The 26,890-nt window shown below is 54.5% G+C and overlaps 1 protein-coding gene across 1 annotated transcript in view; it reads right to left on the reverse strand.

Annotated features, from left to right (window-relative positions):
* LOC105183498 (dipeptidase 1) overlaps window positions 1-21,124 on the reverse strand; it is an 82,586-nt gene extending 61,462 nt beyond the window's left edge. The window contains exons 1-2 of the mRNA XM_011141693.3: window positions 19,039-21,124; window positions 3,320-3,473 (exon numbers count right to left, since the gene is read on the reverse strand). Of these exons, the coding sequence (XP_011139995.1) occupies window positions 3,320-3,473; window positions 19,039-19,163 (279 nt within the window). The 5' untranslated portion in view covers window positions 19,164-21,124. The remainder of the gene's footprint in view (window positions 1-3,319; window positions 3,474-19,038) is intronic.
* Window positions 21,125-26,890: the final 5,766 nt, after the last annotated feature.

Genomic DNA, 26,890 nt, shown 5'->3' on the forward strand with positions numbered 1-26,890 from the left:
TTGCGCTAGCGCGCGCAGTAACGCTCCCCGGTTAATTCGTAATGCGTCTTAACGGATATCATACAGCCGGCGGCGCCCTCCCTCTTCCTTCGGGCTCCCCGGGCTCTGAAAGTGCGCGCGGATTTACGAGCGACGCGCGCCACCTCGAAAATGAGTATCGGCAGTCGCGCGCGCGCGCGCGCGACCGAAATCCGGTAATCCTCTTCGCCCACCACCCCCTGCCGTTTCCACCGCTCCTTCCTCTCTTTCCGATTTAATCCAGGGGAGCCGATGCATTAATGTATATATCGCGAGGCATTCGCGTACACGGCGAGAACCGCGCGCGCGCGCGCGCGGCCACGCTCGATATATCGGCTCCTAAATGGATTCTCGCGCACTTATATACCGTCCCGCGTCCGTAACGCGTCTACGGCTACGGTATACCCGCTATTACCGCGCCATTGAGTCGCATCGCTTATTTAATACGAGCCAAAATTCCCGTCTGAATGGATCGCGAGCTATACGCGCGGCGACGACCCGCATATACGCACTCGTCCTCCATCAAATTCGACGTTCGAGCGTGTTTCTCCGGTGGGGGGAGGAGGAGGAGGAGGAGGGTTTGCACGCTGCGAGGGAAGATGAATATCTTTGCCTGCGCTGCGCTACGGCGCTTCCCTCGCGAAACTTCTACGGCCGGGGCTGCTCCGCGCGCACGTTGCGCGATTGTATCCGTCTCGTCTTTATCTTTCCGCCGTATCTTTCTTCTATGCTAACTCCCGACTATTCATTTCGCGTCTTCGAGAGAGCATCTACTAGCGAGCGCGCTTCGAGTACCGTAAATAAATTCTCGGCACAGCCTCTTCTCTCCTTTGAGAGGTACTTTAGCGAGCAATAAACGTGCGGCGCACAAAGGAGAGTAATTTTTGATAATGAGAATGTTTCGAATTGCGAGGGGGAGTCCTACGCGAAGCATTCGCCCGGCGTCAGCCGAAAAGCCGAAGCGGCGTCGAGGGTGTTTCGGTTATTTATTTATGCAGAGTTCGTTTCGATTCCCCGAGTTATGCTCGGGGAATTTCGATCTGCGCATCGCAACACTGCACCGACGATGAGTCGTTGAACTTGATGTTGGACATGTGTGTTTTTCTAATCTTCTTCTCTCTCTCTCTCTCTCTCTCTCTCTCTCTCTCTCTCTTTTTGCTCGCGGAACTTTGTTCTTGAGCAAACGTTCGTTTTTATACGTATGCACACACACACACACACACATTGCTTATCGATCTTTTTCTTTGGCGATTAAGTTTTTTAACGGTCTTTTCATCTCTTCGTGTTCTCCAACGAGTGCTTCAGGCTGTCTCGGCTGTGCGGTTAGAAGCCACTGCCTCGATAAACATCGGCCGATTTCTTGGAAAGTTTCGCGCACTGTGTTCAAAGTTTATTCGAAACGATGCCGAGCCGAACCGGTTCGAAAAGGATTTCCGCTGGATTAATCGAAGGCATTTCGGGATAGCAGTAGTAGCGGCGGCTTCAGCGGGAAGAGAGGGAGAGAGGGAGGCAGGCAGGGAGGGAGGGAGCCAAACGTGTCGTGGTAAATTTTCGGCGGCACGTGAGCGTCGGGCAACCGAAGGGAATTAATTGCTCAAGTTCGCCTCGATTTTCCTCGGGTCGTTAAAGAGCCGTTTCCGCCGTTAATTGAACCGAGAGGCGATTTTTTACGGTCGGATCTTAATTGCGATTTTAGATTAATCCCCGTTATTAACGATCGCGCCCGGCGGAAGTGGCGTGCCACGCCGAGCGGGTGTAGCTTTATGTAGCTGCGATCGGAGACAGACCGAATTTATATTCGTTAAATTCACGCTCCAAGAAAGATTCGCGCCGATCCCGCCGGTAATTTTGGATGACCGCGTTCTTCGGACGATTCCGCCCGCCGAGTAGCTCGCCGGCGCGGCGCGGCGCGGCGCGGCGCGGATAATTAATTTTTGTACTTCCGTAACGCGTCTCCGCGATATATAGCGCGAGATAACGACGATTTATATTCTCCCCGGCGCGGGGGCGCGTATATTTTGTAGCCGGTGTTCCTCCGTCAAACGCGTCTGATACGTGCACGTACGATCTCTCTCGTTTCCCCGTCCAAATTTTTTTTCCCTCTTTTACAACGAAAATTTTATCGTACCGGCAGGATGGAAATCACGAGATATTCGCGCGGTGATGTTCGTAAATCGGATTTTTCGTGCTCGCGCACGTCACCACGTGCGTTCGCTGAACGCGTAGACGCGAAATCTTCGTGAAATCAATTAATTGTAATTAGGCCGCCGCCGCCACCGCCGCCGCCGCCGCTTCTGCCGCTTGATTTATGACCGGGGCTACTGTACGCAGCACGTTGTAAATTAATAATCCCCGCGCAAAACAGGCAGTGGCAGTATTCAGCGAATATTTAATTGCGATATCGGTGAACGAGCAATTGCGCGCGCTGTTCTCAGGCAGCCGCTTAAATTTAAATCAGACCGAATTAACGCGACTTTAAATCAGTTATGATAGCCGATGAGTCTGCAGGTCGGGTGGCGCGCGTGCGCGAACATTTAATTGCAATTTGACGGCGCCGGACGGCTTCAAGGTGACATGCGATTCCGCATTCACACGGATTTAATTTCCGTTCTCGCGCGCGCGCACGAACGACGACGAGTTCCCGGCAAAATCGCGTGTTAAGCTCGGCTAATTGCGGAGCTTCGGAAAACCGAGAAAGAACCGGCGTTAATTCGCGCCGACGCGACGTTACTTCATCGTTCGTGCTGTCCCGTCAATATTAATAGCTGAAAGAATATAGTTTGCGTGTGAGCGACGCTGTGCAAAAATCACAGTGCACGCGGGAGAGCGAGAGCGCAGAAAGATACCGCTGGGCAGTCAGCGACGTGCGTATAATTAAAGCAATTAAAAGTTTATCGAGGAGTCGTCGGTTAGCTTGATAAGCGGCTTCACGGTGCTAATCTTCTTAGGAATTTAATAATATCCTCGTGACATTTTTCGCGAGGTACCTCGGCGAGGTCTCTCGAGTCAGCCGGCGGCGTCGTGCGACGTCGAGACGCATCATCGACGCGCCCTGAGAATCCATGCGAACGCCGCCGCCGCCGTCACCGCCCCGTCATGCGCAACTTTCAACCTGGCCTTGCCGTCGCGGTATCGCGAGTACATGAAATGCGAGATTAATTGTTGCGAGATTGCATGGCCGGATCGAATGAAAAACTTTAGCGCGCTTCGGTTCAATCAGTTCCGCGATAGGGACGGGCGAACTCCGACGAAGTAATAACTCCGGCTGAACTCTTGTTATTACCGTTATTATTAAACTCACCTGCGCTGCAACCATGCCCTCCTTCAATCTCCTGAGATCTGTGTGGCTCCAGGGGCTTAGTGCCCAAGGAGGGGTGTCCCTTAGGTCATCAAACCTGAACTCCCTCAGCTGGTTCTTCAGAAACTTCCGTATATTCCAGGGTAGGTCGTTGTGCCTGCAGAAAAGACGGAAAATATCGGTCGATACGCATGCGTGTACGTACGTATGTATGTGTGCACACACGTCTTGCATGCATGCATGTATGTATAGGGTGGCGCCGCGTCCGACATTTTTCTGCATTTTAAACTTTTTAAGCTAAACATGGCACTCGCCGCGCCGCGCAAAATTGTTGGATAAATTTATTCCGCTTGGAACATATGTACGTCTTTTACGCATGACATGGAATACATTTTGCGCGGCCGAAACTTCCCGACGTGCGCTTCTTCCCCAATAAACTTGTTCTACCGGGTTACACCGGGGGCGCTTGGGCGCGCCCAGGCTTCGCTGAGAAACAAAAAAGAGGAGAGAGAAGGGATGCGACTCTCCCGCGGGGCGCCCGGTCGACGACAACGACAACAAACCCGCTTTCGGATATCTTAGACTTTCAGACCGTTTCACGCATCTTGGCTCTCTCGCGCGAAACGTATTTATTTTACTTTTGACGTACTTTTGAGCTCGAGTTTCTCGTCACTCGCTGAGTGTTCGAATCTCGTTTGAAAAGAAAGAGAGAGAGAGAGAAAGAGAAAGAGAGAAGGAATATTCGATGTCGTAATTTTATTCCTCTCCGCGCGGCCGAAGAAACTCCGAGTGTAGTCCAAGTTTGGCCTCTACAACAGCATTACTCGATGTTCAACTCGGCACAACGTGGCGTGTGTCCACAGCGCGGGCCGGACTCCGCTCTGGTCGCGTCAAACTTATTCCACGCGAAGTTACCGGGTTAGATGTTCCACGCTTGGGGCAAGAAACGCGTCCGCATTCTCGCCGAGAGCCCGCGTTAATTCGCCGGCACGTTGAATACCGAAGTTCTCTTTTCCGCGACGTTTCCGAGCGTGAGCGTCGCGTATCTTATACTCCGCCGACTCCGGCGACTGCCGAATTCTTCGTCCCTTCGCGTTAACGCTGCGATAGCTGTTGATAGCTGCGATAAAGCGATAATCGCTCGTTCGTTCGTTCGTTCGTTCGGTCGTTCGGTCGTTCGCTCGCTCGCTCGCTCGCTCGCGCCGAGACGTCAGATATTTTTCGCATTCCCGAAATTTACCCTAGTCCTCGTGAGTTAGCAGACACACAACGGCATAGTTTGACGCGAAGGAATTTCGGCGCTCGATGCGCCCCGGCAACGAAGAGGTGCGCGAGCACGCACGCGCGCCCGCTCTGGATGCGGGGGATGCTGTGTGTGCGTGCGCGCATTGTTACCCCAGCAAATCTGCCTCGAATCAGCGATGGATCTGCCGGCCGTTTGTAACTAACCGCACTGCACCGCATCGCGCCCTACCTACCAGCCTACCATCTGCGAATGCACTTTGCATGCGGCGATAGGTGCCTAACTTCCAGCAGAATTAGATAACCAAACGAGCATTCGCGCGCGTAACATCGACCTCTCCCTCCTCCCGTCCCCTCGCTAACCTACCCTCCCCCCATCGCCTCGGCCTTTCGAATAATAGTTCGATCATTTTCGGCGGGAGAGAGTGTGTTGGCAGTTTGCGAATGTTCGATCTGATTTAAATATAAAGGACGCGCGCCATTCTGCCCGACATCGCGCGATTGCAACTACCTTCAACTATCCCAGCTTTATGTCGACGATAGGATGAGAGAAGTAGAGAGAGAGAGAGAGAGAGAGAGCGACGAGAGGGGGGATCGAACAATTTTATTATCGCGACGTAAACAGAATACACACACACACACACACACACGTGCGCGCGCGTTTGATATGCGGAGCGTTCCACCAAGAGAACACTCGGTGCGCTTTGAGTTATCGTCAAGCGCGATGCTTTGTTACCTTGGCGTTCTTGGGGTAAAAAAATTTATCTCTCGACGCACGACGGTCAGAACTTTACGAGGGTGGAAATAATTTCGGGATGAGGGCGCGGGCGCAGAAAGAGAGAGAGAGAGAGAGAGAGACTGAGGAGAGGGGAGAAGAAGGGCAAGGAGAGCAGAGAGGGGGGGATGCAAGGGGTAGAGGTGGGCGGGATAAATTTAGTAGGCCGCGGAACCGGTAAGCCGTCTGCAAACGCATACGTACACTGGTCGGCTAAACAGATACAATGAGACTTCCTGTATGCATAGAGAGACCGAGTCCTTTTGTCCATCGGATCGTCCATGCAGGATAGTGTGACCAAACGCCGGTAAAGCCCTTTGTTTCATGTGGCGTAGCGTGCTGCGCGCGCGCGCGCGGCCTCGAGACACACTCGCTGTGTGTATCTCCGGAGAAGCGCGCGAGAATATATCCATAAAATGTTCTCTCGAACAAAGCGCCGCAATTCCACAGGGCTCCGCGAGTTGCGCGAGTTCCGCGTACAATTAATCCACCTCCGATCAACGATCGCGTGCCTGAGCTTCCGCTGCGGCGACACTCCAGCGCACAGATTTCGGGACGAGCGACGTGTAATCGTCATTTGGCTCAAATAGCGTTCTTCCCGCGGACTCCGGCTCGAGCGAGCGTCCATTAACGAGCGGACGCGCAGGAATTTTTAGTAATACGTAAGAGTGTTCGCGGCCGTTGGCCGGCGGCCAGAGTCTCGTGTTCGCGTTCGCGTCGATAACGGTAACGACGCGGAAATTAGCCGCACGCTTAGGCCGGACCGCGATCGCGAAAATCGAAAAGGGAAACCTCGCGCACTTGGGCGCGGGGCCGGGGTATTCGTGTAAGACGACGGATTTATCGGACTTATCAGAGCGATCCGGCTTCTAATTTATTCACCCTTGGCGCGACGAAGCGAGCCTCGCGCGTGTCCGCGTAAACGCTCGTGTTTATGTCTTCCATGATTATAAATCGGGAGAAACCGGCTTTTCATTGAATTTGGAATAGACCGTGGAAGAGAGAGAGAGAGAGAGAGAGAGAGAGAGAGAGAGGGGAAGAGAGAGAGAGAGAGAGCGCTACATGATTTACGGTTAACCTCGCTCGCCGGTGTTACACTGTTCCGCGCGAAAACGCGCTACAGTAATGATTATGAAGGTATTTCCGCATTATTAAAGTACGTTTCCGTTAACTCCTCATGCATATTCAGCAGGGCGTGACTAAGAGGCGAGATATATCCGACATTAATTTCGGCTTACGCGCAGCAGCGGAGTTTCCGCACTTATACGAAAATACAAGATCGCGCGCGAGGACCGTCTCGCCCTCGTTCGATGATTAACGTTACGACTCGACTGCGGCGGCAAGTCAGCCGCGGGCGAATTTTTCCGCGCCCGAGCTCGGCGCGACTCGCCGCTTCTCGGCGCAATTTCCGACTAATTAACTCGTGCATTTAATCGCGGAGCGTGGAGCGTGGTCCATTCTTACTCGGTAATCAACACGTCGTCGCGTTTCCGCGATGATCGAGCTTCGTTGTCGAAATGCGTAGCGTCTCGCGATGGTGCGTGCGCGCGAATAACGATTGCGCGACGACACACGCGCGTATCGACAGACCGGCATTTTTTGCGGTCGGACGCAATGAAATTTGATTGATCGCGAGGGGGCGAGCGAAAATTAAAAGAGCGCGACGGCTTGCACGCGCCGCAAGCGTCGAATCGCGAGGCACGAGGACGAGGCGAAATATTGCGCGCGCGCTATTCATAAAGCGCGCGCATTCCTAGCCGTCAACATTTCACGGCTTACGCCGTCACGCGAAATAATTCGCGCTTCGAACGCTAAACGCGACGCGCGTTGGTAATCACGGGGAGTATCCACTGATCTCTTCGTACTTTTAAGTTTCGATCCTGTGATTTCCTCATACATATTCAGGAAGAGATGCAGTCGCTTGCTCGCTCGCGCTTGAGAACCGAGATAGCTCCGGTGTCGATTTCGCGAAATTGCCGACGCATTTTCGCCGTTTGCCGAAGCGACGAGGGGTTACCGGGCGTTGGTGGGCGGTGAGCGGTGGTTAATTGGCAAAGCGCGATAAGGTGGTCTCCCTTCAACCGCTCTCCTCTCTCTCTCTCTCTCTCTCTCTCCCCCTTCCCCCACCCCCTCCTCCCGGATATGCATATGAATGGCGAGTTCCGTTCGCAGGCTACGGGTTACGTTACGTTACTCAGAATGCAAATAAGTCTTCCGCGGCCCTGCGCTCTCCGCGCGCGCCGACACGGTCCGCGCAGCTATCGCTTCTGCGGGACGAATGCGGGGAGTTTAACGGCACGATCATTTCCCAAGGGGTTTCCAGCAGCCCGGGAAAAGTGGCCGTTGAAAACAGTTCGGGTAAAGAGCGACAGGTCGGTCTGCTCTTAACTTCGCGAACGAGACCGGCCGATCGGCGCGCAACGCAACGCAACGCGGATTTTCCGGCCTCCTGCTCGGGAAACGCGTTTAACGTGCGCTGACAAATCGCTTCGCTCGCGCTCGCCTCTTTTCGGGAACGTCAATCGTGGCTGAGCATACAGCCTGTCGGGATTATTCTTCGTTGAGTGATTTTTTTCCCCGCGACTTAGCGTCAGCGCTGCGTTTTGGTGGCGCCATGGTGTAGAACATTTCGCGCGTTCGCGCGCTATCAATAAATGTCAGCGAGGGAACGTCCCAAATGTATTGAAAAAAGTGCCTGGATACTTTTCTCGTCGCATTATACGCGGGACCTTTGCGCGGAGATCGTTGGACGGAAATGCACGAGAATTGCGTGCGCATACGCGTGTGGGTCAACATTTTTTCCCTTTCTCTCTCTCTCTCTTTCTCACCCTCTCGATTCGTTTCAATTCGTTCAACAATTACGACCGCGATTTCGCTCTTTCGATGTCATTCTCGCTCGCTCGCGCTCTGCGGATTCATAAAATCTAATCCGCCGCGCTGGTAGCCGCGGTCTAACCAGCAAACTTCGTTAGTACCTCTTTAAAGTTACCCCGTTTCTCCTGGAGAGGCCAACTCGTAGCATTTTAAGGCTTAATACGCCCCGTAACGGTGACAATTTATATCGCAGCCCCGCGCTATTTGCGTGCTACGTCTCTATTACGTTATTAACTTTTTTATTAACCCTACCGGCGTACTATACGCAAACGTTACGGTCTCGTATATTCATATATTCATGAAACTCGCCAGGGACATGTTATATCATATGGTGTAGAAGATTAAAAAATTTTAAACACATCGCCCCGACCTTTTCACGTCCGGCGATTTTATTACGCGCAAGCTCTCGTGCGTACGCACATGCGACGTAGAATTAAATTAATAATCAAGGCCAGCGACAACGAACACGTCTCATTATTTTCTTTTCTTGGAGGCGATGAAAGAATATCTACCCTTTCGCGTAAATACTCAAGGTATCAAAGTGCGTGCGTCAGCCGCCTCTTGCGTATGCGTTTGTTGTTCGCCCCCGGAAAAATCGGTAGGCGTTTTCGCTTTTGCAAGAATTTTCTCGGCTGAAGAATTTCCAATCAATCAACATTCCGAAGTAACGCGCGCGTTCCACACAAACAACCAAAGCTTCGTTTCGATACGATGTTTTCACGGTAACGCTAGAACTTTGTGTGTCCTAACGAAGCGAGGTAAGCAAATTCCCTCCAATTCCGCCGTCCGTGTGTAGCCGTGAACGGGATATATGGAATCAATGAAATTTCGCGACGGTTGTTCCGCGAAAGTTTGCGCGTCGCCTGATTTTCGTCGCGCGTGGAGAAACGTCCGTCGTCCCCCCCCCCCCCCCCGGGATTCGGACTTACCGCGGAGTTTTCAGTCACGTTTCGGGATCCTAGAACCAGATCCGATTTCAGAGAACGGTATCGGGTCTCCGAGAGGTCGAGCCGGGAGCGCCGCACCCGACGCGTTCGAGCAACTCCGTGAAATCGAGTTACGCGTTGCTGCTACATTAACTCCGCCGGAAGTTGGTGTCTGTCGGTTCGTGCGCGCATATACGTATATCGCGGACTGCGGACGTACCGCGCAGCGTCGAAAATTAACCTTACCGCGTTCGCCGCTGACGATCGTCCTAGCTACGGAGATTCGTCTTCTCCGTCCTCCTCCTCCGTCTCTACTTCCATCCACTCATCCTCTTCCGCCCCCCACCTTTTCCCCCTGCGCCTCCTCCTTCTCCTCCTCCTCCTCCTCCTCCTCCTCTGTGAACATCTCTCACCAACTCGTAAACACTTAGTGTCCCGAGGTGAATCTCTGTTCGCTTCCATCCGACGATCCTCCAGCTAGGAATATTCGTCGCTCCTCTGCTACCCCGTCATGGCGTCTACTCTCGTCTCTCTTATTCTCCGATCCCGATGTCTAACGATCGTCGCAACTGCGACGATTTATCCAGCGTATTCGTGCGTCCGCGTCCCCTTAACTCTTCTGCTTTCTCGCGTATGCTGACGCTTCCGTCTGTGACTTTGTCATCTGCGTCTATATGCATCCTTTGCCTTCCCTTCCCTTCTCTCTCTCTCTCTCTCTCTCTCTCTCTCTCTCTCTCTCTCTCTCTCTCTCTCTCTCTCTCTCTCTCATCCTCTCGACATTTCCTATGCGCTGCAAATTACTCCGTTAATCCGTCTACCACGTAGTATGCGGAACGTTGGCCGAATGAGATCCCGGATTAGTAGGTAGCGTGTTTTTGTCCGAATTTCGGGCTTCCCTCACCATAAGCGTCATGCTCCATCTGTCTTCCGTCTCCCCGTGCGAAATTTACGCGCGTACGCGCGCGGAAGAAACTTAATTAATTATCGCGTCGACTGATTTTGATTAATGCGCGCTTTCTTTTGCGCGAGCGAGTCGCGCGAGGAAGCGTCGGGTTCTATACACGTCCCCGATATATCTTCCGGAAAAACTCTTTTTTGTCAATTATTTGATTGAGTCGACGGTGACGGATTCGCCATTGTATCGCTCTGTAATCGGCGTGGCGAGAAATTGATGCGCCAGCTCTCTCTCTCTCTCTCTCTCTCTCTCTCTCTCTCTCTCTCTCTCTCCGCGAGATGATGACTTTCAGAGCTGTGGCCGCCGGCTGCCAATCGAGCGTATGAATTCTGGATAGCAAAGGACGAAGGATGCGAGGGGGCGTGGGTGAGAAGGGGGGTGAGAGAGGGTGGGAAAGACGGAAGAGGAGGACTGTCCGCTGCTTTATAATATGATCTCACGGTGACCGACCCTTCACAATTCCTCCGTTCCTTACAAATGGATTCAGTGGACGGTGCCAATAATCCGTTTCCATTCTTCTCCCCTTGAATTACTTCGTACAATGGCGGATTTAAAATGAGGATACGGAGGAAACTTCGATCGTTATCAATCGGCGGCGGGTCTCCTTTCCATCCGCTCGTCAGCGCGTTAACGAACGGGCGAACGGTCGAACGAAGCAACGAGCGTCCGACGAAAGCTGCCGACCGAGTTCGCGGCGAGAATCTCCGACGCGACTTCGCAGCTCGTTAATAAAATCAATTATGGGGGGAGGGGGGGAATTAGCGTAGTTGTTTGAGAATGTCCGCGGGAATTTCGCATTAACGAAGCCGATATCGAAACTTTGCGTCTCGGCCACCGCCGCTCATTAGGTCCCGCGACGCGCTTTTTCGCAGAATAAAATTTAATCACCCTTTCGCGCCGTTGCGTTACAATTTCCCTCGCTTTGTCCCGCGGGAAGGACAACGCAAGGGGGAAAAAAGAATACCTGTGCAAAGGACAATATTAACATGGAGACCGTTGAAGAATTGCGCACTTCGATACGTCGTAGGCGTTGCGCGCGCCCGCCCGCTTTATCTCGCACGCGGTCGTTGCAGATGTTGCGTGAACTTTCGTCTGAGAATCTTAATTGGTCGCACGAATATTAGACGCGTGTCGAACTTAAGCGGCGAGATTCCGCGAGATTCAACCGCGCTCCGTCTTGCCGTTACGGTCGATCCTTAGGATCGATTCTTAATCACGATTCGTCGGCGCGCACGATTTGCCGCGGGAAATGGAAATTGGTCGTCCGTGCTCTGATCCGCGTCATTCTACGGGATGCCGGATGCAGTTGTCGGGTCCCTGCAGGTGTTAGGTAGTCGCACCGGCCGACACGTTCGAAAGCTAACAGAATGAAGTTAAACGAAGTGGACTTGCGTGTCGATAGGAAATACTGGTCGTTGTTTCGATCCTCCCGGCTGCGAGGGAGAATTAAAGCGCATGTCGCCAACAGGCGCGCTGCTACGCATCGATAAAGGCAGCTCTCGGACGTAGGCGTTTTCGCAAGGTTACGCCGGTTGTGGCGCCGGCTGGAAAAGTACCGCGTCGACGTCTCGGATTCACTTTTCCGCGCTCGATGAGGGTGCGAAAGGGCGAATTTTCCTTTCACTTCTTTTCCCATGCTCGGATGAGCAATGGGAGTGAAATATGTAATTTAATGTGAACGATAACCAGGATATTTCGAGTGTTGCCGAGCAGAGAGCGACGCCCGGCTGAATGTGAATTATATCTCGTTGATTTTACGTACGGCTGGTACACGTGTGTGAGACGCGCGAAAACTGACACGTGCATAATCATCTCTTTCCGCGTCTCGTCCATCCGCGTTCCCGCGCGCTATTCCGATAGCGAGCGATATGTCGGCTAGCTTCTCTCGGCTTTCCTACCGATTTCCCGCGACAACCGCGTTTTCGATTTCCTTCTTATCTCGATGCGGCAGAGAGGTGAAAGTCAAAAAAGAACACGCTCCCTTATTTCCCATGCCACCGCGCTCCCTCCGTCGCCCCGGCGAACATCCGCGAAAGTGGAACAGGCTCGATGGTTCGATTGCATTCGATGAAATCGCCTGCAATCGGGCGACGGAATAGATTTGAAGTAAATTGGAAATGCCTCGCGTCTCTCTTCTTCTGCTGCTTTTTATTTTTATATACATACAAACGCTATAAAGCGGGCGCGGCAGAAGAGCAGCCACGTCTCGATGCGAGGAGGGAGGAGGGTGGTATAGCTGATTCGCCGCGGCGAATGAGTTTTCTTGGCGTATTCTCCCGAAGGATCCGCACGCGCGCGCGTGCTCCGCTAGCCGCGGCAATCAGATATCGCGCGCGCGCGAGAGCGCCTTCTCCTGCTGCACGGTCGCACGGTGCAGTTTCGATAACGAATTTTTACGAGTATTGCGATCGTAATCATCCCCCGGAACGTCGATTCTAGAAGGAGAGTTACGATCCCGTTGAGTTTTTGCCGGTGATGCCGGGGGGAACGCGCATGCGACATCGTTCCGCGGATCTTTTCTCTCTGCGCTTCGCGATCTTATATCTCGCCCGCTGCGCGCAGCGCTGATATTTTTCTCCCTTTCAAGTGTATTTTCGCGGCAGCGGAGGTCAATCCGGAAAAATCGCACGCGCCAAGTAAAAGTAATACCATAAGACGCTGCTACATGTAGCTGCATCAGCGTGAGAAAACTTTGCGCCACGATGAGACGCATGCGGAGAAAGAGAGAGAGAGAGAGAGAGAGAGAGAGAGAGAGAGAGAGAGAGAGAGAGAGAAAGAGAAAAAGGGGGAGGGAAGAGGGAGAGAAAAGTTGTCGGATAAATCGACGTGAAATTTTTATTTCGACCTTTCGCAGGAATTTCCGCTCCCTTTCTTACTAGCAACTTTCTCAATTTTTAAAGGGCTCGAGCTGCACTTCTCGGAGGCGAAGGCGAGGGGGAATTTTGTTTCGGAAAAAATTTCTCGGTTTAACTTGTTCGCATTTTCCACCGCTGCTGTTTCCGACAGCCTTTCGTTCTCGCCGAGCGTCGACGGAAATTCGCTACTGAACTTATGTACGAACGCTTCTCGCTTGATATCGCCGCCGCCGTCGCCTCCGTACAGACCGGCTGAAATTGCGCTGGCGTTTTCATTATTTCGGCGATATTAGCCCAATTTTGCTACGGAGAGCACACGCGTCTAATTACGGCACAAACGCACGGCGGCGGCGGCGGCGGCGGCGGCGGCGGTGGCGGCGGCGGCGACAGCGACAGCGACAGCGACAGCGGCGGCCCACTTTCACGAGCGCGCCGCGGCCGACGCGATAGCGCGACGTTGTGTCATTAAGTAGATCACATTTCAGCTCGAAATTTTCCGCGAGTGTAGGAGGGCGTGAAATTGCCCATCGGCCACGGCGCGACGCGGTCCGCCGCGGCAAAGGGGAGAAACACGAGGAAGTTAATTGCAAATAATTAGAACCTCTCGGGACACTCTCGCGACTCTCGCGGGAGGGGAATTCCGGGGAATGTTGCGGTCGGCTTGTTGTACGGCCGGTACATACCGACCCCCGATTGTACTCGCTATTCTTTGTCGCCGCAGCGGCAGCGGAAATCTTTCGGCTCGGCGCGGAACGAGACGGTTTTCCCTGCCGTCTCGTTTCCGCGCGTTTCAGCGCGACGTGTTCCCGCGACGACGATCGCGCTCGGTCCGACATAGACCGTCGTCTGCCGCTGCTACTCTCTGCCCAGAGAGATTGCGAAGTGGGTAATTAAATATTTCCGCGCGGCGACGGAGGCTATAAACAGCGCGCTGTAACGAGGTAATTACGCCGGTCGGCCCAACGCGGTTATCGACTTTATGGAGCCGTACTTCCGAGACATCGCCACGCTCGGTCGCGCAGCCCTGCGCCAATGCGGGAAACTCGTCGTCGGTTTTAGTTATACGACACACGGCCTCGTCGAGTTATTTCATTCCGCGCGAGTCCGTTGCTTCGGTTCTGCTTCGACGGTAGACGGCAGAATTACAGCGCGACTCTTGCTTGTAAATCGCCGTGAATCGTCGTGCGATCATTCGCTCGATCGATTCTTCGACTGTATCAATTAACCGCGATCGCGAAGCCTAGCGTGCAAGAAGAGTGGAATGAGGAGACGTTCTCTTTCCTCGTCAGCCTACAAAGAGGAGATTGTATAGGTTGGTACAAAATTAATTGCGGTTTTCATCATTTTTACTTTGGCGCCGATTTTTTTTCTGGTTACCGTTATTTCTTCCAGAATTTTATCTTGTAGGAATAAACAAACTTGTTTCCCATTGGGAGAAATGTGTGCAGGCCAATGGCCTGTGTTTTGATTAATAAATATATAATTTTTAACTTTGATGTATGCGTCTTACTCGTCGAAACCGCAATTATTTTTACACCAACCAAATATTATTAATTATGGAGTAACGCAACGCGCTGATTTTCTCTCTCTCTCTCTCTCTCTCTCTCTCTCTCTCGTTCTAGTATCGATCGCGAGAGGTGTATCAAATGTACATTAGACGTTCAAGAGACCTAAGCCCCGCAGAAACCGAAGCGAATCCGTAACGTACACTGCAGCGATGGATGCGAAAGCGATCGCTTCGCGATTCTCGTAGGAAACGCGTTACCGCATCCCGCACATTCGCCTCTCCCCCCCCCTCTCCCCATCTATTTGCGCGCATTAAAATATCACCGAGACAATCGACGGTCGCCGGTGCGAGTGTGTGCAATCGGTCGCTTTTATTTATTCGCTCCAGCACGACTGTTTGTTTGCGCGAGGACTCGCCGAGAGTTCCTCCGGAAAGCTCGCACGCGCACGATTTTTTATCAGCGACACGTGGCGTTCGTCGCCCGCGGGCCGCTTCGCACTGGCCGCTTCTTGTCGGCTCGGAGAGCGAGAGGGACGGACTATTATACGGTGGCACAATGGGTCACAGACGAGGCTTTCACTCGTTATCGGTAACGAGTTGCCTTCGGCTCGCCGATGTCGGGGAAAATCGCCGGCGTGCTCTTCCTGGATGTCTTTTATCGGAGCCACTTTCGAGAGAGAGTCTCGCGGAGTTTGCGGATTCGACGTGGCGTTCGGCGCCGAAGCGGAGAATCGGAGTTCGGCCTTTCCGGGCAGAGGGACGAATGTCGTCGCGTATCTGAGAACGATTATTATTACATGAGAGGTCTACACTTTGAGGTTGATTGGTCGCGATATCTTGTTGGAACGTCGAACGATCGTTCTCTCGTTATCCCTGTCCTTGAAGAGCATGCAAATTCCCCCCCATTAATGCCTTCCTTCTCGCGATTGGCTGTCTCGATCTATCGAGCTGCTGCTCACTTTGAGAGCTGCTTATCGCGAACTGTCGCGGCTGTCGTCACGTCACGTATTTCGTCGGTTTGAAGCTCGAGAAGGGAGACCTAGTGTAGGAAATAACGTGTCATGTTTTAATAATGACATAGAGAATGTGAAATTAACAAGTATGTTGTTGTACATGAGGCCTCTGCAAGGTGGCGTTTCTCGCCGGATCTAGGTGGGAAGCCTCGGGATTGAAACACCGTACATGTTTACGTTACGGCTTGCCAGAATTGTCCAGGTATCCTTCTCCGGGAAGGATCGTGCTTCGTAGCCAAAATTTAGCAAAATCTTCGTATCCTGCCGGGAACGCTGTCCTTTTCTACCGCGGAGTTGAAGGTGTTTTTGTGCCGCCATAGTGGCTTATTACTTAACATTATTTTTGTGTAAAGCAATTTATAAATCTGGCAACTTTAGTTACGGCCGAGCGACGACTTGGTCCTTGGCGCGCCGCAGAACGGATCAGGAGAGACGTCGCGCGTGATTCCCGAGTTTTCCGACCTCTTTTCTCAAATCGTTTCCATTACGCGTTATATTTCGCGCGAGTGCGATCATCTCGTGCTACGATTATTCTCGACAAACTATTCTTGGAACCCTAAGGGTAACCCACCACTCTTCATCTTTACCGATTCAAATGTTCAGCCAGAGCGCCCCCGTCGGTATCTCAAATGCGTTTCATTTCCGCATTTTCCATATTATTAACCAAAAAACGAACCTTTTGTTACAGATCTGACGAAGCGAAGCCTGTGGCTACGAGCGTGGATGCGGATGCCGTACCGGAGGACCCGGTTCGGGCCAAGCAAGATCAGCTCGAAGGTGGGTTTACAAACTTCTAATATTCTTCCCTTCTCGAGCTTCCTTTGGAAGCGAAATCTCAGACGCACTCGTCCAAGTGAAAATCGTTGAATTGCAACGGAGCAAAAGTTAAAAATTTCCTCGCGCCAAGCCATTGGCGCCATTCGTCTCTAATCCGAGTCGTTCTATTTTTTGTTGTAGAACTGAAGCAGAACGTGGCTGATCTTGAGTTCCCGGTATTTCGGTGAGTCAACAACAAAAACGAATAAGGGATATTTGAGGTGGTGGGTCTGTCGGCGAATTAGTCTAAGCAAAGATATATGTATGATATGTGGCCCGAAGCGGTGAGATTTGCTCAGATGTAAGACTTGATGACAATCGCGGCGAGTTTGAGCGCGCGTGTGGTCCTGAAAAATATCGTATCTCTCACGTCTTACGTCTTACATCGTTCGTTGCAAAAGCGCCGCGAGATGGAGATATTCAAATGGGAGGGATGTAACGAGATGGAAATGCAACGCCGCGATATGACGGCACGACGCGACTTTAAAATCGAGAGCTTACGAATTGTTCGCACACAAAATGGAGAAAGATGTTAGGACATCAGATACACATCGATGCTCGGTGCTCCCAGGGCGAATGCACTCGCGCATGTGTGTGTGTGTGTGTGTGTGTGTGTGTAGCGGAGGTGTTTGTACAGCGAACGCGCGCGGGCTCGACATGGAAGTAGGTGGGAGAGACACACGAGTTTGTAGCAGGCAGGAGAACCGGAAATTCGTATCTACCCTCCGGTAACCCGAGAAACCCGGGGACCAACAGCCACGGGCCACTCTCTCGAGTAAATTCTATCCTCCTTGCGTCTCCTACCGATGCACCTTCCGCCCCATTCTCTCCTAGTTTTCTTTTTTGTTCGCTCTTCTCCATTAACGTCCTTTCTTTTCCATGCTCGCAAAACTTTCTCATTATCTCGGTGAAAATGCGCGACTGTGTCTCTCTCTCTCTCTCTCTCTCTCTCTCTCTGTCGCTTCCTATTCCCCTCCTCCCTTCCTATTTCCCTCCTCCCTTCCTCAGACCGATGCGATTCAATTGGTCCTTTTTTGGATAAAGAAGCAATTCCGGGGGCGACCCCGATAGAGACCGGCGAATCTTATTTACGCAGCGCTGTCTGTCTGGATATTTTTAATTCCCGTCGCATCTCGCGTCTGACCTTATTTTTGTTGTTACCGTGTAACCTCGCCGCCGCCGCCGCCGCCACCGCCACCGCCACCACCGCCGCCACCGCCACCACCGCCGCCGCTGCCGTCGTCGCTGACATTTCTCGAAATTGGAATCGTTGCTCCATGGAATACTTAAGTGATATTACGCGGCGGCCTCCGAAACTTCCGAGCCGTGATTAAACGTCTTAACGTTGCCACGCAATTTCGGCTATCGCGAAAGCAGCGGAAAATATCTCAACCCGCCTACGTCTGCTTTTTCTCTCGTTTTTGTCGCGCAATTCTTCCTTTTCCTTTTCCCTTCATTCGCGCTGCGAACGCGTAATTTCAGACATCGGAGCGCTCGAGATCGCTTCCGTTTCCAACGGAATACGAGTCCTCGTCCGGAGAATCAGCCGTGTTCCCCGACGACGGAATTGTCGGGGGCACCAGAGTCACATGGACGGGCGCGACGTGTCATCGCGAATCGGACACGGCGGACATTCCTTTGAAGTTTAATTCCCGGTGTAATTAGAGTCACACGCCCAGCCATACAAAGTCGACCGTGCGCGTCGTTACGACGACATTGTTCTCGCCGGGCTATAAATTCGCGTCTCGTGGTTCCCTCGCACCTCCACTACTACCCGCGCCACCAACACTGCAACGACATCGCGACATCGCGGCGGCGACGGCGACGACGACGACGACGACGACGACGACGACGACGACGACGACGGCGACGGCGGCGGCGGCGACGTCGGGCGCGTCTGGTTAATGATTATTCGGTGCTACTAATTATTCGTCAAATTTTCGATGTGGCAGTTTTTTTTTTCGCTGCTCGCCAATGGGACCGTCGCAAGACGTCCGTCATTCCCAGATTTCACCGTAGCGGCTCTCGTACGTATCGCGTTGTTTCGAGTGCGGCGACAGAGAAACCGGTCGTCGGCTGCCGCGTTTCGGCATCCGGGATTTTTGCGGGAGGATGCGAGGTGGCGGGCGGGACGTCGCTCTCGACGTCTTAAATTCGCGAGTACGGACCGGCGAGTGCGCGCACGCGGTGTTTTCAAGATTAATTACGTTAATTAAATTGCTGCCTTGTGACATTTGAGCAACGGCACCGCAAGCGTCGCGCTGGTTTTCATACGCGCCCGAGTTGCATTCTCTATTTTCCCCGTGGACGCAAATTACGCTAGTTTAGCACAATATATTTCCCGTTGTAACTGCTTCGTGAAATATCGCGCGGTAAAAATGCTCGCAGCGGCAACATATACACCAGCGTCCGCGAGTTTGCGGGCGACAGATAAATCAAGATGGCGGCGAAGATTATCAACCGGGGCAGGAAACGATTGTCGCTATTTACCGCGCTCTAAATGCGCGCATTAAAGCTCGCGAGAGAGGCGCGTTTGAAGCAATTTCGGGCGACGCGATTTTCCCGCGTCGCGTTACCACGATGGAATTACGCCGAGCGATCCGGAGGAGCAAGTGCCTCCTCGAGGCTGAGTCGCGTTTCGGTCCGGTCTCTCTCTCTCTCTCTCTCTCTCTCTCTCTCTCTCTCTCTCTCTCTCGCTCCGGATCGGGTAACCTGCGGCTTGTTGAAAGGCCGCCGGTTTACACAGAGTCTTAACTTACCCATCTATCAACGGCACGTCTTTGAGAATTCTGCGAGCTGCTGCGAGGCGATCTCCTGCGTGGGCCGCGAGCAGGATCCTCGTCAGTAGCTGACCAAGGACCATCACGCCCACCACCATCCTCATCCTCCTCCTCGCTGGACCCGCAGCGCGTCCCCACTAATGTCCTCATGCCATCACCGTTCCACCCACCGGCTCTCACCACCCGCAGCACTTCCTCCAATTGGAATGTAGGACGGTCGAATGTGCAACAGGATCGCGGATCCTTCGTTCTCGATCGCGTCGTCTCCGGTTAATTAGCGCCGGAGGAATCGCCGCTCACCGCGAGCATCCTCGATCGCCGATAACCCCGCGATAGTCAAGCGCTCCTCTCCCCCCTCGCCCCTCCCCACGGAGGACGTGCGGCGAACGTCCGTCGGGACGTCCGCGAATTGTGACGAATCGATTCGCGCGCGCACACGACTCTCCTCGAGAGACTCGCCCAGGAGCCCTTTCGGGGAGAGACTCTCGTCGGCACGGGATCGTACTCGGGATCTTAACTCCGGGGCGAGTGCTTCTTACTAGGCTAGTGAGAGGGCAAAACGCCGGGAAACGGCGTTGTTTCTCGGCCGGTCGGGCCACCGCGTACCTCTCGAGATTCTTGTAGCACCTCGCGCACACGTGGTACAACGCACGAGCACACAAGCGCGGGCCTCTACCGTCCTCCTCCTCCTCCTCCTCCTCCTCCTTCTCCTCCTCGCGCCGGGATAACAGAGTTCAAGGATCAACGTTCTCCTTCCACTTGAGCCGACTCTTATCTTGGTCACATTCGTCTTCACACATCCTCGAGCCCACCCCCAATTTCTCACATCCAGCCGGGTCGAAGGTCTACTTTTTCCGCCGTCGCGATAGCTACTTCAGCCTCTCTGTTCTCTCTCTCTCTCTCTCTCTGTCTGTATCCAACCTTGCAGATTAACCTTCCGGTCTCATCGCCGTAGACCCCCGTCCGACACAGCTGCTATCTCCGCGCTTCTTATTCCGCTTGCGCCTCTTCCGCGAGTTCTTGTTCTACCTTGTGCTCTCGGAATACCGTCTCCTCCTTTGCCCGGCCGCCACTCGTTCTGCCACTTAAAGTCTCCACCGCGGCGCGGAGTCAGCCGTTCTTATTAATGCGGCCGGGGCGCTCTTTGAGAGCAAAGGTCGCCGGCGATGCGCGTTGATCGATTCGCGCTCAGAGTTCCTCCTAGCGCGGCTCGAAATAGCCTCGGCCACTTTCGGAATTAATCTTCCGAAACGTATCGCTCCGCGAGAGCGCGCCGTCTATCACCGTCGCCGTAGCTTGCCGGAAACGAACGTTCGTTCGTTGTGGCTTGATTCTTCGCCAGCATTCGCCCTCGTCGATCTTCGTGAAATCGCGCCTTCGTCGATTGAGAGTGCCTCAGTCGACTGCGACCTCTCGCCGGCCGGCCGGCCGCCCGCCCGAGACTATTCTCAATCACTTATGAGCTGCGCGACTCTCTCTCGCGTTTCTCGCCTCGTCTCGTCTCGTCTCGTCCCGTCGCCGCGAATTTCGGTTCCGACGAGGATGACTTCGGAGGCGTCGTCTCTCGCTTCGGGGATTTGCCTCGATAGTTTGATCAGGGACAGGCTCTCAGAGGTTTCTCCCCCCTGTCGCTTTTCTATCTACCCTCAAGGATTGGAAGATCCCCTCCAGCGTGTAGAGCGCCCTTATCGACTTCCTCGGCGGTGCTCGAGAGATCTAGGAGCCGATTGGTAATCGAAGACACGTCAGCCACCTTCCACGATCCTTCGGCGGCGCAAAGTGCCGCTGGTTGAAACCACTTAAGCGAGGGCTATCGATGTCGATGGTCTTTAATTTACGCCGCCGTCGACCTTGAGCCCGACGCGCTTTGGTCGAGCTATCCCCGTAACGAGTGTATTTAAGGAAATTGAACTCTGGCTAGTCGTAGCGCGCGGCGGGGGCTCTCGGTTAATTAAGACGACATGCCGAACGTCGAATCTTCTCGCGCGCTCTTCGTGTCTCTCCCTTGTTACCTTCCGTCAGGGAGAGCCCGCCCCCCCCCCGTCTCGCTCTCTCTCTCTCTCTCTCTCTCTCTCTCTCTCTCTCTCTCTTTTTCTCTCTCCCCCTCGTTCGTCCAGCGAATGACGGCTGGCTTACTTACAGTACTACTCGGCAATTTTACACCCGCGGAGGGGCAGGAGGAGGCAGGCTGCCTCCTCGGGGTGTCGTGCGACGGGGTGGGCTCCCGCGGGCGGTCCGCTCGTTACGTCCGGAAGATTAATTAGACTGTCGAGAAGAAGACGTCGTACAGCCGTGCGCGAAAACGTTTTCCACGAAGGCGCTTCCTTCTTCTTTATTTCCACGGTCGGGGGGGATCAGTGTTCCCGAATGTTTTCCGAAGCGCGATCCATCTTCCGGGGGCTATCCTCGCGGCACACGGGGGACTCTCGCTCGGCGCGACGCGGCGCGGCGCGGCGCGGCGCGGCGCGACGCGACGCGCGCTCGCGCGGTCTTTCCCTTCTGTCTGGGCTACTATTACTAAATCACTTGCACCGGCGACGGCGTTTCATAATCGCGGCCCGAGTGTCACGCGGCACTGTCACAACCGTCCGTAAATCTGTCGCGATTAATTCGCCACTCGATTAAGTCGCCGCGATTAATTACGCACTCGAGACGCGCGCGCGCGCGGTTTCCTCCTTTCTCTCCTCTCCCAACCAGCCCCTCTGTCTTTCACTCTCTCCTCTTCTTGCCCTTTCTCGTGGCTCTGACGTTGCTTCGACGTTAGCCCGCTAATAGATTGTCCTCGAGATTCGGCCCGGATTTTTTCTACTTTCTATCCTGCGACCTGCAAGAGACGGATTTTCGTGATTCGGCCGGAATCGGTTCACGGGGAATTATATATCGCGGAGAAATTCCCGTCGAAGGACGCTAGTTCCGGCCGCTGGAGCGCGGCGAATGGGGATTACGATGGACCGATTTCAGAATATAAACGAGAGTTCGGAGGGACAAAAAGGCGCCGGTTTATTGTGTTATCGGAGAATCAGGCTGGGATTGTGCTTGGAAAATAGTTTTAGTTGCCGCACACGCGCGGCATGTTAATTTTATTCCGAGCCCTCCCGCGAAAAGAACAATATTTTTCATCCCTCCTCTCCGTCCTTCCTCGCAGCCGTTTCTCTCTCTCTCTCTCTCTCTCTCTCTCTCTCTCTCTCTCTCTCTCTCTCTCTCTCTCTCTCTCTCTCTCTCTCTCTCTCTCTCCCTCACTCTCCACGCCTCGAAGCATAACGATCTCCTTCATTAACGTCTCGCTCTCGCCCGAACGATGTATAGAGCGGTCTAGTTAGCCGTCGCGTCATATTACGGCGAGGAAACGATGAAATCGGTGCACGACGTCGGCTTTAATTGATGACCGTAATCCTTACGTGACGGCTGTTTTGGGGGGCGTGTTACCATCGCGACGTAACGAGAGTTATCGTAACGTCTCCGCTCACGTATCCCCGCGGCGCAGGATAACTCCCCGCAGGATAATCATCGCCGCGCGCGTTGTGTCCGTACTTTCTTTCCCGCGCATATGTAATCGCGTCGGAGCCGTTCCGCGGGAGCGCGTAATCTCCTTAACGCCGGCCCGGTTAATAGTAATTCGACGTGCCCGTAGAGGAGAGCGGCGGCATAGCGGCCGGTGTGCGGCGTGAGCCGATACTAGGCCGTTAACGTTCACTGCGACTAATGAGTCAGCTTGTTCATAATTATCGACGAGACACGGCGAGGCCTCTCCGACGGCCGGCCGGCCGGCCGGCCGGTTATCGGTGCCGTGATACACGGTATTTATCCGCGTGTCGGCGGATTAATCGATCGCTAACGGCGCTAACGATCGCGTCTTTTGTGCCGGGCGATTGTGAACGCGCGATTCGATTTGCCGCGATATGAATGCGCACGTGCGCGTGTGTGTGCCGTCGAAAGCTCGGCGAGTTTCGACGGACGTTCTTCCGCGAGATGCGGATTCCGCGACGAGCATTCACCTCGCGACGGCGACGCGTCCCCGCAGGATGTTGACGGAAATCGATTTTGCGCGAAAACGTCGCAAAAATTACGTCGCCAGTCCACCGGCCGCCGCCTCTCGTCGGCTCGCAGGTCGATTAAAACGTCGTCGGTTCTCTCGGAATGTAAGAGCGAGAACGAATGTTTACGCGCGTAAAATAGCGTCGCGCGCGCGCGCGCGGCAGCATCGTCGGCGGCCGCCGTGGTGATCGAGTTTTCCTCTGCTCGTCGTTTAATTACACTCTCGCGTCTTTTATTCCTCGGCGACCCCCGAACGTGTGTCCGAGGGTACGTTAATTGGTCGGCTCGAGGAGCTTGAGCCGGGGTCGTTCGTTCAATATTCGAAGATACGCGCAGACACGTCCAGGTCTGGTTGCGAGACGCGAAAGAGCGACCAGTTAATTCTCAAGGCGTGCGGGAATCGCTGATAACGAACGCGCGAATCGGCTCTCTCACGGTTTCATCTGACAATCGCGTTTCCGTTTTCTCGGACATTTCGATCGTTTCTTCCGGTATCCGACGTATCGCTGCGGCTGCTAAAATCGCCCGCCGCGACGAGACTCATCTTCGCGTTCGCGTTCTCGACAGCAAAAGTTGTACTTACTTTCCGCACACTATATATATATATCATATAGAGATAGAGATATATATATATATATATACACGCATCCGGGCTTATCCGGGCCGAGCGCGAGGCAAAGACGAGCACGTCGCCGCGAGCGACGGTCGTCGACTCTCTCGGCTGACGCGTGAATTTTTACGTCGGCGATCGTCATCTGCACCTACACTCGCAGCAACGGGCGACATTGCGAGGCGATGTGTCTCCTGCGTAGGCGAGCGGTTCCCGTCACACCTCCTCGCTCCTTAATCTTTGATCGCGAGTCGCGGATGAAGGGAACCTCTCGCGCGAGCCGACGCTCGTTCTCGTCGCCGCGCGCCGCTCCACGACGAGGACCCTTTCGATTTGAATACACGCGGCGTGAGCTTCCTCACGAGCTCCGGCCTTTTGTCCTTTCGTTCCTCACGAGAATTCCAGTTGCGCCGCGTCGTTTCGCGGAATAACGTTGACGCTCCGTAAAAATCTGCGCGCGGCTCAGGGCGCGTCCCGTGTCCCGCTCGTAAACTCAACTATAGAACTGTTTTCCAATACAAGATCCTCGCCCGCTGCTTGATTTTTCTCTCGCGGCCGTCCACGCGCCGAAACTTTCCTCTTCGAGAGTCGTTCCTCGCGACCAGGAGGAAGGAGAGAGAGAGAGAGAGAGAAAGAGAGCGAGAGAATCAGAGGGGGAAGGAGAGTGAGAGAGAGAGAGAGAGAGAGAGAGAGAGAGAGAGAGAGAGAGAGAGAGAGAGAGAGAGAGAGAGAGAGAGAGCTCGCAAGACCGCGCTTTACGGCGGCGGCTGCAAGGATGACGAAGCGGCACGCGACGGTGTGAAAGCAGCAGCATCACCGAACGACGAGGTGCCGAAAGTGCGCGCTCGTGGATGATTTCGGAACAGCGCGACGAGAACCCTACTTCTGTCACCTACTTCTCTCCGGCCGTCGCGGGGGAACGCTTTGGGGTAGGTCGCCGCGCGATCACGACCGATAGAGCCGCGCAGGGGTGGTTCCGCGCGTCGGGAGGGTGCGTCGCGACCGACGACGGCGCGAATCGAGCCGTTGCTCGCGGTCCGGAGTTGAAGACCCGACTGATGGAAACGCACGCAGAAACTCGGTGTACTCGAGGGCGCAGGCGCCTCCGCGTCTCTCCGCTGATCTTCTTCCGTTGCACGGAGGCTGCTGCCCCGCCGCGCTGCGCCGGGCCGCGCCGAGCCGCGCCGCGCCGCGCCGCGCCGCGCCGAGCCGAGCCGAGCTGCGCCGTGCGGCCAGTGCCGGTGCCCTCCGAACGTGTCGCTGTCCTCTTCGTCAGCGCGCTCTTCGTGTCCCGACCTTCAGGACGACCTCGTGCGCTACCTTCCTTCCCCGCGACCTCGCCCGAATAGCTAACTCGGCACGCGCGCGCGCGCGCGCGCGTGCTCCGACACTTGCACATTACGAGCTTATCGAAGCGGAGTAACTTCTCGCGGTGACAGGCCGGTGATTCCTTCGCGACAACTTGGTGATTCCGCATTTCGGTTCGAACGCTCGCGACGTTATTGCTTATTTCGTCGTCGCTCGATGAGGTTTCCGTCGATCGATTGCTGCCTGCGCCGTCGCTTCGGCCCGGCCGACGCTGTCTGTAGCCACTGCGATTGAATGTCTGCGATTGCCAGATACAAACTGCGATCTCTTGGACGAAACCGGCCGATTTCTCCCTTCGCGCGAGCGAGCGAGCGAGCGCGTTCAACTTGCGCCGTACACACGCTGCTTTACAACGTGCTGACTTGTTCGTTCGCGTAAAGCAGCGGAGAGAAAAAGAGAGAGTTTGAGAGAGAGAGAGAGAGAGAGAGAGAGAGAGAGAGAGAGAGAAGGGACGAGAGAAAAAGAGAGGAGTGCGCGCGAGAGAGAGGCGGCGCGCACGGGGGTCGTTCTTTCACGTCGGGTTGCAGTCGCTTTTCCTCGCCGGCGAAATTGCCGGCGCTCCCGAGGATGGGCCTGCAACCCCGCGATTTTATATCGACCCGAACATGAAGTTTCGGCCGTGGCGGTCGCGCGCGGCCCAGCCCCCGGGATCTAATTAAACTCGCGCAATGCTTCCGCGTGAGGTTAGCCGCTGCTTCGGGATGGCCTCTGTTCGCCTTACCTCACCACTTCCGCCGTCGTCGCATCGCGCAATGTTGAACGTCGGGAATGTTATTCGGCAGCGCGACGGCCGCGCGCGGCCTCGGCGACTTTTGCGATGCGCGGAATTATTGCGCGGAAAGTTCTCTCTCTCTCTCTCTCTCTCTCTCCTCTCTCTCTTCTCTCTCTCTCTTCCTCTCTCCTGCCGAGGGAAGTTGTCACGTCTCCCCGTTGCTTGCCGTTGTTGTGTATCATGCGGCGCAACTTTGTGTCGTATCTTACTTCGGCTTCCGACGCGGTAAGTGTGTCGTAATATATTGTTTCGCCGATGGCCCTGCCACTTTTCCGCTGCACGGCTTGCCGCGCGGTTTCCTCTTTTATTTCGCGAAATAACACGCGCGTGCGTCCTTCGCTCGCTGTGTGCGCGCGCGGCTGTCTTTTTCGCCAAGTGAATATCCCCTTCGACATTTCGCATTCCTATCTTACTTCGCCTCGCTGTTATCTCTTCGAATGGCGGCGAGGCGAGACCACCTATCCCACCTTCCGCCGCCCCTTTGCGCCCAGCCGACCTCCTGCCCTCTTGCCGCCCCCAGCCCCCCGGAGTTTCTCCACTCAGAAAACACTCGTCTCGCGTATCCCGGAGCTACAAGACACTGCCGTGGTTACGAGATTTCGATATTCTCTTTGCCTTTCTCTCCGTTTTTTCGTGCCTGCCTTCGTATCTCGCATTGCGATACCGCCGCCGGTGGCGCCGGTGGCGCAGGATGATCAGACTTGGGAATAAAGTGTCCGGGAGAAAGAACGCGCAGGAGTCGCGCCGATGTGCGGCGGGCTGTGGGGTGGGGTTGGTGGGGACGCTGAGTTAACGTCTACGAAGCGCAGGGTGGGCTGCAATTTCGTAAATTACTTTAAGTAGCGCGCTGCCGCGCGCTTCTAGGGGGTGATAGGGGGAAATGACTGGGCGGGAAGGGGTGAGGAATATCCGCAAGACGGAATAATATTTGTGCGTCGGGAAGCACCGTGAATATCTGCTCGAAAATATCCGGTCCTTTCTCTGTTTCACTTTTCCCCTCTCGTCGGAGGGGGGGGGTACAGGCCGAGCACGGCGGGATCATGGGC

Source organism: Harpegnathos saltator, unplaced genomic scaffold, assembly GCF_003227715.2.
Source record: "Harpegnathos saltator strain DR-91 unplaced genomic scaffold, Hsal_v8.6 scaffold539, whole genome shotgun sequence".
NCBI classification, from domain to species: domain Eukaryota; kingdom Metazoa; phylum Arthropoda; class Insecta; order Hymenoptera; family Formicidae; genus Harpegnathos; species Harpegnathos saltator.